The 12538-nt window shown below is 41.9% G+C and overlaps 1 protein-coding gene across 4 annotated transcripts in view; it reads right to left on the bottom strand.

Annotated features, from left to right (window-relative positions):
• LOC121555331 (protein Jade-1) overlaps nucleotides 1-3194 on the bottom strand; it is a 69922-nt gene extending 66728 nt beyond the window's left edge. Inside the window, exons 1-5 of one of the 4 annotated variants that reach the window (XM_045214614.1) lie at nucleotides 3105-3194; nucleotides 2416-2501; nucleotides 1220-1348; nucleotides 878-942; nucleotides 567-724 (exon numbers count right to left, since the gene is read on the bottom strand). In XM_045214614.1, the coding sequence (XP_045070549.1) occupies nucleotides 567-724; nucleotides 878-942; nucleotides 1220-1348; nucleotides 2416-2464 (401 nt within the window). In that variant the 5' untranslated portion in view covers nucleotides 2465-2501; nucleotides 3105-3194. Of the gene's footprint in view, nucleotides 1-566; nucleotides 725-877; nucleotides 943-1219; nucleotides 1349-2415; nucleotides 2834-3104 lie in introns of those variants that run through there. The other 3 variants (XM_045214615.1, XM_045214613.1, XM_045214616.1) reach the window with 3 other exon arrangements.
• Nucleotides 3195-12538: the final 9344 nt, after the last annotated feature.

The raw sequence follows: 12538 nt of genomic DNA, 5'->3' as shown, positions 1-12538 counted from the left end.
TACAGGCTGGAGGACGGTGTTTAGGCTACATGCTACATGTCCTACCGGGCTACATGCTGGAGGACGGTGTTTAGGCTACATGTCCTACCAGGCTACAGGCTGGAGGATGGTGTTTAGGCTACATGTCCTACCAGGCTACAGGCTGGAGGACGGTGTTTAGGCTACATGTCCTACCGGGCTGGAGGATGGTATTTAGGCTACATGCTACATGTCCTACCGGGCTACAGGCTGAGGGATTGTGTTTAGGCTACATGTCCTACATGCTACATGTCCTACCGGGCTACATGCTGGGGGATGGTGTTTAGGCTACATGTCCTACCGGGCTACATGCTGGGGGATGGTGTTTAGGCTACATGTCCTACCGGGCTACAGGCTGAGGGATTGTGTTTAGGCTACATGTCCTACATGCTACATGTCCTACCGGGCTACATGCTGGGGGATGGTGTTTAGGCTACATGTCCTACCGGGCTACATGCTGGGGGATGGTGTTTAGGCTACATGTCCTACCGGGCTACAGGCTGAGGGATTGTGTTTAGGCTACATGTCCTACATGCTACATGTCCTACCGGGCTACAGGCTGGGGGATGGTGTGAGGGCTGACAGGGACCTGGACTCCCTTCTCCCACTCCTGTCTCCAGGGGTCAGCCAGGACGTAGTAATCCTCTGGGTTCAGATGGTATGTGTCATGGAGCTTCATGGCCGTGATGAAGTCTGTCCTGAACACCTGCACAACACAGGGACGAAGACCGATCATTCACTAAATACCTGCACAACACAGGGACGAAGACAGATCATTCACTAAATATCTGGGACACACTTCCTTCAGAAGCCTACAGCAATAGGCAGACAAAGGGGTTAGGTTAGTAGGGTGACATACCTCTGTGGGCTTCAACCCATTGGCTCTCCTGAGTTGAGGATGTTGCGACCAAGAAGTGGAGTTACCTTCGAGAAGACCGAGAAATTTATAAAATCAGACTTCAGCCATCTCAATTCTCCTTGGAGCTCATCTTAAATCAACATTTAGACCAAATCATTTCCATCAAACTGCTGTAACTTGATGGGTATCTGACTGTAACCTGGTCAGACATCTTTCTAGGCCACTAGCGTCTTGGCCCATCTATGGTCCTGTAAGCCACTAGAATATATATAGTCCTTTATGTCCTGTGAAATGTACGGAACAACTAATGGTGTTCAGTTTCTTCCATCTTCCCTGCCTGACCTGCCAAGACATCTTTAAATGTCCAGTAACGCTGTCTGGCACTAAGTTCCCTCTGCCTGGTCTGGAGACCCTCTGTCTTTTTGCTCCTACTTGCTCTCCATGTCTCTCTGGTCAGTCTCCTGCGCCTTCCTGAACACCAAGTACAGCAGAGAATCAACAACAGGCCAACGGAATGACTCGTTTTCAAGTCTGAATTGGAGCTAACTGGACAGCTCTCGACATGATCTTGGAGAAATCACTGGTTCAACAATATTTTTCAGAGAAATCTAGTCAGTCTAGTCAGAGTAGTAAGGGTTAGGGTTAATTTAGCGCTCCAAAACCCTTCTCCATATGTAGGGTTAAAAACGTGTTCTATCTTCATATCAGCTGAATAAAATATACACTTACTGTAGCAGTTAATGCACAGATCCACAAGCTGCATGTGCCTCCAGTTAAACTACGCTTCCTGCCCAGTTATGCTTTTACACACAGGTGTTCGGAGCATGCTATACAGCTAATTAGCACAGGTGTTCGGAGCATGCTAGATAGCTAATTAGCACAGGTGTTCGGAGCATGCTATACAGCTAATTAGCACAGGTGTTCGGAGCATGCTAGATAGCTAATTAGCACAGGTGTTCGGAGCATGCTAGATAGCTAATTAGCACAGGTGTTCGGAGCATGCTAGACAGCTAATTAGCACAGGTGTTCGGAGCATGCTAGATAGCTAATTAGCACAGGTGTTCGGAGCATGCTAGATAGCTAATTAGCACAGGTGTTCGGAGCATGCTAGACAGCTAATTAGCACAGGTGTTCGGAGCATGCTAGACAGCTAATTAGCACAGGTGTTCGGAGCATGCTAGACAGCTAATTAGCACAGGTGTTCGGAGCATGCTAGATAGCTAATTAGCACAGGTGTTCAGAGCATGCTAGATAGCTAATTAGCACAGGTGGCCACCTATGTCTTCTGTCTGTCTTTGTAAAGCAACGTAACATGGAGATATGGTCTTGTGGGAAAATTCTACCTTATAAAAAGGTGTATAGTAATTTAACCTTTTAATATATATATCGCTGATATGCAAGAGATGCATGTAATGTTCAGATGGTCTCTGCCTCTTAATAACCAAACTCCCCCAGTCAGACGATCCTATCATCATTGGGCTAAAGCAGTCCACGTCTATGAATGGGGTAGGGTTATTCTAGTTGAAGAGGGTGCTTACTTCCATTGTCAGAGTCTTCGCTGCTGCTTGGATGTCGACTTCTCTTCATGATCAGTCTTGGCGAGGTTAAGGTCTAATGGTGTAATCTGAAAAGAGGAGATTCATAACCAACTGCCCAGTCCAGACAGATTCCTCTGCTGCCAAGTACCCAACACTTTCACCAGACCAAACATGGCTGCCATCTGCCTGACTGATGATCAATGAAGATCCAATTACTTCTCATCCATCATCTCAACCAGAGTTTTTTGGATTGACGATTAGTGTGGTGGCAAATTTTAAGAAACGAAATATGTATCTACTGGTCAGTTATAAAATGGTCACCTCACCAGTCACACAAAAGTGCTAATCACTCTTCATGCACTAGTGTCAAGGCTCCTAGCTAGCTAGGAACAAGCGAAACACACGTCTACTACTGACAGGGTTGATTCCCATCTGAGACGTCAAGACAAAAAAAAATTAAATAAAAATATTATAGTACCAAAAATCATTGTTTACGTCACAATGACCCCCGTTGTGCTGAACTGGTCCGGCAGTAACACATTCAGATCAGAATTACTAACTCATGTTGACCAAACACAACCATGTATGACGTGTCATCATAAACAAACACATGTGCTGCTACCTAATTAGCTAACGTTACATGAAGAACATGTTCGTTCGTCACTGAAAGACGACAAAGGTTAGCCTACCTGACATTTGCCAACTTAGCCCAGACGGCATGTGTCACTCGCTCGCAAACCCTAACCGAAGCTGCTTCTTCTTCTTCTGTGGGTTTTATGGCGGACTACATCCAAAAGTTGTATTGGCGCCACCAACTGGACGATTTGAAACCAAAAAATAAATAAGAATAATTCCATACTTAACAGTGATTCTAACAATCCACCCTAATAAAAATTGTACATTGCCAAAACAAACAAAACTCCCACTTCTTCCTTCTTTTAGTTCTCCATATCTCCCTTCTCAGGCTCTAGGACCTGAGGGGGTCGTACGGCTTGTGATAATATTCCATGTAACTCCTTTGCTGAGAAATCTTTCAGCCCCAGGAACCGCTCCGCCGCAATCACAATGATTTATATCTTCCTGGACCTTCTCTCCACCTTGGCAGTGTCATTTATCACCATAACGATAAAGGCCATTTTTTACCTTTAAAATGTCAGGATCCTCTTGGTGTAAGACAACCCCTGCAGCCTGCAGTGAAGGCCTATCCACCACCATGGACTCTTCTGGTGCAACATTCAAACCATCAACCCTTTAAACAGCTTCTGCATATGAAATGCTCTGGACAGCCCTGACTTGGGCCACGTCATTCAGAAGACGTGGCTTCATGATTCCCAATGCAATTACAACATGTCACATTTTCTTCACTTTTACAACACATAATATGATATTTTCCACTTCTTGTATCTCGGCTTCTCCCTTCTGCAAACACTTTCTACAGTGCCTTGCAAAAGTATTCATCCCCCTTGGCGTTTTTCCTATTTTGTTGCATTACAACCTGTAATTTAAATGGATTTTTATTTGGATTTCATGTAATGGACATAAACAAAATAGTCCACATTGGTGAAGTGAAATGAAAAAAATTACTTGTTAAAAAAAATTCTACAAAATAAATAAAGGAAAAGTGGTGCGTGCAGAATGTATTCACCCCCTTTGCTATGAAGCCCCTAAATAAGATCTGGTGCAACCAATTACCTTCAGAAGTCACGTAATTAGTTACATAAAGTCCACCTGTGTGCAATCTAAGTGTCACATGATCTGTTACATGATCTCAGTATATATACACCTGTTCTGAAAGGCCCCAGAGTCTGCAACACCACTAAGCAAGGGGCACCACCAAGCAAGTGGCACCATGAAGACCAAAGAGCTCTCCAAACAGGTCCGGGACAAAGTTGTGGAGAAGTACAGATCAGGGTTGGGGTATAATTATTTTTTTTGAAACTTTGAACATCCCACGGAGCACCATTAAATCCATTATTAAAAAATGGTAGGAATATGGCACCACAACAAACCTGCCAAGAGAGGGCCGCCCACCAAAACTCACGGACCAGGCAAGGAGGGCATTAATCAGAGGCAACAAAGAGACCAAAGATAACCCTGAAGGAGCTGCAAAGCTCCACAGCGGAGATTGGAGTATCTGTCCATAGGACCACTTTAAGCCGTACACTCCACAGAGCTGGGCTTTACAGAAGAGTGGCCAGAAAAAAGCCATTGCTTAAAGAAAAAAATAAGCAAACACGTTTGGTGTTAGCCAAAAACCATGTGGGAGACTCCCATATGGAAGAAGGTACTCTGGTCAGATGAGACTAAAATTGAGCTTTTTGGCCATCAAGGAAAACGCTATGTCTGGCGCAAACCCAACACCTCTCATCACCCCGAGAACACCATCCCCACAGTGAAGCATGGTGGTGGCAGCATCATGCTGTGGGGATGTTTTTCATCGGCAGGGACTGGGAAACTGGTCAGAATTGAAGGAATGATGGATGGCGCTAAATACAGTGAAATTCTTGAGGGAAATCCGTTTCAGTTTTCCAGAGATTTGAGACTGGGACGGAGGTTCACCTTCCAGCAGGACCATGACCCTAAGAATACTGCTAAAGCAACACTCGAGTGGTTTAAGGGGAAACATTTAAATATCTTGGAATGGCTTAGTCAAAGCCCAGACCTCAATCCAATTGATAATATGTGGTAAGACTTAAAGATTGCTGTACACCAGCGGAACCCATCCAACTTGAAGGAGCTTCAACACATCTAGGGACCAGTCAGAGGAGGAGACGGTGGACGGGGGGTTTAAAGCCCAGGTCCCCACCACCTCTAGGGACCAGTCAGAGGAGGAGACGGTGGACGGGGGGTTTAAAGCCCAGGTCCCCACCACCTCTAGGGACCAGTCAGAGGAGGAGATGGTGGACGGGGGGTTTAAAGCCCAGGTCCCCACCACCTCTAGGGACCAGTCAGAGGAGGAGATGGTGGACGGGGGGGATTAAAGCCCAGGTCCCCACCACCTCTAGGGACCAGTCAGAGGAGGAGACGGTGGACGGGGGGGATAAAGCCCAGATCCTCACCACCTCTAGGGACCAGTCAGAGGAGGAGACGGTGGACGGGGGTTTAAAGCCCAGGTCCCCACCACCTCTAGGGACCAGTCAGAGGAGGAGACGGTGGACGGGGGGTTTAAAGCCCAGGTCCCCACCACCTCTAGGGACCAGTCAGAGGAGGAGACGGTGGACGGGGGGGATAAAGCCCAGGTCCCCACCACCTCTAGGGACCAGTCAGAGGAGGAGACGGTGGACGGGGGGGATAAAGCCCAGATCCTCACCACCTCTAGGGACCAGTCAGAGGAGGAGATGGTGGACGGGGGGTTTAAAGCCCAGGTCCTCACCACCTCTAGGGACCAGTCAGAGGAGGAGATGGTGGACGGGGGGTTTAAAGCCCAGGTCCCCACCACCTCTAGGGACCAGTCAGAGGAGGAGACGGTGGACGGGGGGGATAAAGCCCAGATCCTCACCACCTCTAGGGACCAGTCAGAGGAGGAGACGGTGGACGGGGGGTTTAAAGCCCAGGTCCCCACCACCTCTAGGGACCAGTCAGAGGAGGAGACGGTGGACGGGGGGTTTAAAGCCCAGGTCCCCACCACCTCTAGGGACCAGTCAGAGGAGGAGACGGTGGACCACACTGCCCTTAGATTGGTGTCTGAGAAGGTACTCTACTGTAAGTATACTTGAGTGATATACACTGAGTGTACAAAACATTATGAACACCTGCTCTTTCCATGAATACATTTCACAATACATGAAGTGTCCTCAGGCCACTACTCTACTACAATACACCATCCAGGCGTGTGTGTGTGTTATAGGTGTACATGGGTATAGCGTGTATGTTATGTGTTATAGGTGTACATGGGTATAGCGTGTATGTTATGTGTTATAGGTGTACATGGGTATAGCGTGTATGTTATGTGTTATAGGTGTACATGTGTATAGCGTGTATGTTATGTGTTATATGTGTATGTGTGTATAGCGTGTATGTTATGTGTTATAGGTGTACATGGGTATAGCGTGTATGTTATGTGTTATAGGTGTACATGGGTATAGCGTGTATGTTATGTGTTATAGGTGTACATGTGTATAGCGTGTATGTTATGTGTTATGTGTGTATGTGTGTATAGCGTGTATGTTATGTGTTATAGGTGTACATGGGTATAGCGTGTATGTTATGTGTTATAGGTGTACATGGGTATAGCGTGTATGTTATGTGTTATAGGTGTACATGGGTATAGCGTGTATGTTATGTGTTATAGGTGTATGTGTGTATAGCGTGTATGTTATGTGTTATAGGTGTATGTGTGTATAGCGTGTATGTTATGTGTTATAGGTGTACATGGGTATAGCGTGTATGTTATGTGTTATAGGTGTATGTGTGTATAGCGTGTATGTTATGTGTTATAGGTGTATGTGTGTATAGCGTGTATGTTATGTGTTATAGGTGTATGTGTGTATAGTGTGTATGTTATGTGTTATAGGTGTATGTGTGTATAGCGTGTATGTTATGTGTTATAGGTGTATGTGTGTATAGTGTGTATGTTATGTGTTATAGGTGTACATGTGTATAGCGTGTATGTTATGTGTTATAGGTGTATGTGTGTATAGCGTGTATGTTATGTGTTATAGGTGTATGTGTGTATAGTGTGTATGTTATGTGTTATAGGTGTACATGTGTATAGCGTGTATGTTATGTGTTATAGGTGTATGTGTGTATGTGTGTATAGCGTGTATGTTATGTGTTATAGGTGTACATGTGTATAGCGTGTATGTTATGTGTTATAGGTGTATGTGTGTATAGCGTGTATGTTATGTGTTATAGGTGTATGTGTGTATGTGTGTATAGCGTGTATGTTATGTGTTATAGGTGTACATGTGTATAGCGTATATGTTATGTGTTATAGGTGTACATGTGTATAGCGTGTATGTTATGTGTTATAGGTGTATGTGTGTATAGCGTGTATGTTATGTGTTATAGGTGTATGTGTGTATAGCGTGTATGTTATGTGTTATAGGTGTATGTGTGTATAGCGTGTATGTTATGTGTTATAGGTGTATGTGTGTATAGCGTGTATGTTATGTGTTATAGGTGTACATGTGTATAGCGTGTATGTTATGTGTTATAGGTGTACATGTGTATAGCGTGATGTTATGTGTTATAGGTGTACATGGGTATAGCGTGTATGTTATGTGTTATAGGTGTACATGGGTATAGCGTGTATGTTATGTGTTATAGGTGTACATGTGTATAGCGTGTATGTTATGTGTTATAGGTGTACGTGTGTATAGCGTGTATGTTATGTGTTATAGGTGTACATGTGTATAGCGTGTATGTTATGTGTTATAGGTGTATGTGTGTATAGCGTGTATGTTATGTGTTATAGGTGTATATGTGTATAGCGTGTATGTTATGTGTTATAGGTGTATGTGTGTATAGCGTGTATGTTATGTGTTATAGGTGTACATGAGTATAGCGTGTATGTTATGTGTTATAGGTGTATGTGTGTATAGCGTGTATGTTATGTGTTATAGGTGTATATGTGTATAGCGTGTATGTTATGTGTTATAGGTGTATGTGTGTATAGCGTGTATGTTATGTGTTATAGGTGTACATGGGTATAGCGTGTATGTTATGTGTTATAGGTGTACATGTGTATAGCGTGTATGTTATGTGTTATATGTGTATGTGTGTATAGCGTGTATGTTATGTGTTATAGGTGTATGTGTGTATAGCGTGTATGTTATGTGTTATAGGTGTATGTGTGTATAGCGTGTATGTTATGTGTTATAGGTGTACGTGTGTATAGCGTGTATGTTATGTGTTATAGGTGTACATGTGTATAGCGTGTATGTTATGTGTTATAGGTGTACATGGGTATAGCGTGTATGTTATGTGTTATAGGTGTATGTGTGTATAGCGTGTATGTTATGTATTATAGGTGTATGTGTGTATAGCGTGTATGTTATGTGTTATAGGTGTACATGTGTATAGCGTGTATGTTATGTGTTATAGGTGTACATGGGTATAGCGTGTATGTTATGTGTTATAGGTGTATGTGTGTATAGCGTGTATGTTATGTATTATAGGTGTATGTGTGTATAGCGTGTATGTTATGTGTTATAGGTGTACATGTGTATAGCGTGTATGTTATGTGTTATAGGTGTACATGGGTATAGCGTGTATGTTATGTGTTATAGGTGTATGTGTGTATAGCGTGTATGTTATGTGTTATAGGTGTACATGGGTATAGCGTGTATGTTATGTGTTATAGGTGTATGTGTGTATAGCGTGTATGTTATGTGTTATAGGTGTACATGTGTATAGCGTGTATGTTATGTGTTATAGGTGTATGTGTGTATAGCGTGTATGTTATGTGTTATAGGTGTATATGTGTATAGCGTGTATGTTATGTGTTATAGGTGTATGTGTGTATAGCGTGTATGTTATGTGTTATAGGTGTATGTGTGTATAGCGTGTATGTTATGTGTTATAGGTGTACATGGGTATAGCGTGTATGTTATGTGTTATAGGTGTACATGGTATAGCGTGTATGTTATGTGTTATAGGTGTATGTGTGTATAGCGTGTATGTTATGTGTTATAGGTGTATGTGTGTATAGCGTGTATGTTATGTGTTATAGGTGTACATGGGTATAGCGTGTATGTTATGTGTTATAGGTGTACATGTGTATAGCGTGTATGTTATGTGTTATAGGTGTATGTGTGTATAGCGTGTATGTTATGTGTTATAGGTGTATGTGTGTATAGCGTGTATGTTATGTGTTATAGGTGTATGTGTGTATAGCGTGTATGTTATGTGTTATAGGTGTACATGTGTATAGCGTGTATGTTATGTGTTATAGGTGTACATGTGTATAGCGTGTATGTTATGTGTTATAGGTGTATGTGTGTATAGCGTGTATGTTATGTGTTATAGGTGTACATGGGTATAGCGTGTATGTTATGTGTTATAGGTGTATGTGTGTATAGCGTGTATGTTATGTGTTATAGGTGTATGTGTGTATAGCGTGTATGTTATGTGTTATAGGTGTACATGTGTATAGCGTGTATGTTATGTGTTATAGGTGTATGTGTGTATAGCGTGTATGTTATGTGTTATAGGTGTACATGGGTATAGCGTGTATGTTATGTGTTATAGGTGTATGTGTGTATAGCGTGTATGTTATGTGTTATAGGTGTACATGTGTATAGCGTGTATGTTATGTGTTATAGGTGTACATGTGTATAGCGTGTATGTTATGTGTTATAGGTGTATGTGTGTATGTGTGTATAGCGTGTATGTTATGTGTTATAGGTGTATGTGTGTATAGTGTGTATGTTATTTGTTATAGGTGTACATTTGTGAATGTAATGTGTGTGTTTGTATTTCACTTGTTAAATAAGTGGCGCAGCGGACTCCCGAGTGCTGCAGTGGTCTAAGGCACTACATCTCAGTGCTTGAGGCGTCACTACAGACCCCCTGGTTCGATTCCAGGCTGTATGACAACCGGCCGTGATTGGGAGTCCCATAGGGCGGCGCACAATTGGCCCAGCGTCGTCTGGGTTTTGGCCGGTGTAGGCCGTCAATGTAAATAAGAATTTGTTCTTAACTGACTTGCCTAGTTAAATACATTTAAAATAAGGATTATTAAGCCTTGAGACATGGATTGAGTATGTGTGCCATTCAGAGGGTGAATGGGCAAGACAAATTGTTTAAGTGCCTTTGAATGGGTTATGGTAGTAGGTGCCAGGAGCATCGGTTTGAGTGTATCAAGAACTGCAACGCTGCTGGGTTTTTCATGTTCAACAGTTTCCCGTGTGTATCAAGAATGGTCCACCACCCAGAGGACATCCAGCCAACTTGACACAACAGTGATAAGCATTGGAGTCAACATGGGCCAACATCCATGTGAAACGCTTTTGACACCTTGTTGAGTCCATGACGAATGGAGGCTGTTGCAACTCAATATTAGGAAGGTCTTCTTAATGTTTTGTACACTCAGTGTATATGCAACATAGTGTCATATTGCATCATATGACTCTATAAAGGAATACCCCAATAAAGGAATACCCCAAAAAAGGAATACCCCAATAAAGGAATACCACTCTATAAAGGAATACCCCAATAAAGGAATACCCCAATAAAGGAATACCCCAATAAAGGAATACCACTCTATAAAGGAATACCCCTATAAAGGAATACCCCAATAAAGGAATACCCCAATAAAGGAATACCCCAATAAAGGAATACCCCAATAAAGGAATACCACTCTATAAAGGAATACCCCAATAAAGGAATACCACTCTATAAAGGAATACCCCAATAAAGGAATACCCCAATAAAGGAATACCACTCTATAAAGGAATACCCCAATAAAGGAATACCCCAATAAAGGAATACCACTCTATAAAGGAATATCCCAATAAAGGAATACCCCAATAAAGGAATACCACTATATAAAGGAATACCACTCTATAAAGGAATACCACTCTATAAAGGAATACCCCAATAAAAGAATACCACTCTATAAAGGAATACCCCTCTATAAAGGAATACCACTCTATAAAGGAATACCACTCTATAAAGGAATACCCCAATAAAGGAATACCCCAATAAAGGAATACCACTCTATAAAGGAATACCCCAATAAAGGAATACCACTCTATAAAGGAATACCCCAATAAAGGAATACCCCAATAAAGGAATACCCCAATAAAGGAATACCACTCTATAAAGGAATACCCCAATAAAGGAATACCCCAATAAAGGAATACCACTCTATAAAGGAATACCCCAATAAAGGAATACCCCAATAAAGGAATACCACTCTATAAAGGAATACCACTCTATAAAGGAATACCACTCTATAAAGGAATACCCCAATAAAGGAATACCACTCTATAAAGGAATACCCCTCTATAAAGGAATACCACTCTATAAAGGAATACCACTCTATAAAGGAATACCACTCTATAAAGGAATACCCCAATAAAGGAATACCCCAATAAAGGAATACCACTCTATAAAGGAATACCCCTCTATAAAGGAATACCCCAATAAAGGAATAACCCAATAAAGGAATACCACTCTATAAAGGAATACCCCAATAAAGGAATACCCCAATAAAGGAATACCACTCTATAAAGGAATACCACTCTATAAAGGAATACCACTCTATAAAGGAATACCCCTCTATAAAGGAATACCCCAATAAAGGAATACCCCAATAAAGGAATACCCCAATAAAGGAATACCACTCTATAAAGGAATACCCCAATAAAGGAATACCACTCTATAAAGGAATAGTCCAATAAAGGAATACCCCTCTATAAAGGAATACCCCAATAAAGGAATACCCCAATAAAGGAATACCACTCTATAAAGGAATACCCCAATAAAGCAATACCCCAATAAAGGAATACCCCAATAAAGGAATATCCCAATAAAGGAATACCCCTCTATAAAGAAATACCCCAATAAAGGAATACCCCAATAAAGGAATACCCCAATAAAGGAATACCCCTCTATAAAGGAATACCCCAATAAAGGAATACCCCCAATAAAGGAATACCCCAATAAAGGAATACCCCTCTATAAAGGAATACCACTCTATAAAGGAATACCACTCTATAAAGGAATACCCCAATAAAGGAATACCACTCTATAAAGGAATACCCCTCTATAAAGGAATACCACTCTATAAAGGAATACCACTCTATAAAGGAATACCCCAATAAAGGAATACCCCAATAAAGGAATACCCCTCTATAAAGGAATACCCCAATAAAGGAATACCCCAATAAAGGAATACCACTCTATAAAGTAATACCCCAATAAAGGAATACCCCAATAAAGGAATACCACTCTATAAAGGAATACCACTCTATAAAGGAATACCCCTCTATAAAGGAATACCACTCTATAAAGGAATACCACTCTATAAAGGAATACCACTCTATAAAGGAATACCCCAATAAAGGAATACCCCAATAAAGGAATACCACTCTATAAAGGAATACCCCTCTATAAAGGAATACCCCAATAAAGGAATACCCCAATAAAGGAATACCACTCTATAAAGGAATACCCC

The sequence above is a fragment of the Coregonus clupeaformis genome, unplaced genomic scaffold (assembly GCF_020615455.1).
Source record: "Coregonus clupeaformis isolate EN_2021a unplaced genomic scaffold, ASM2061545v1 scaf0286, whole genome shotgun sequence".
Taxonomy (NCBI): Eukaryota; Metazoa; Chordata; class Actinopteri; order Salmoniformes; family Salmonidae; genus Coregonus; species Coregonus clupeaformis.
Note: the sequence above shows the minus strand (reverse complement) of the source record. Positions and strands in the feature narration are given on the sequence as shown.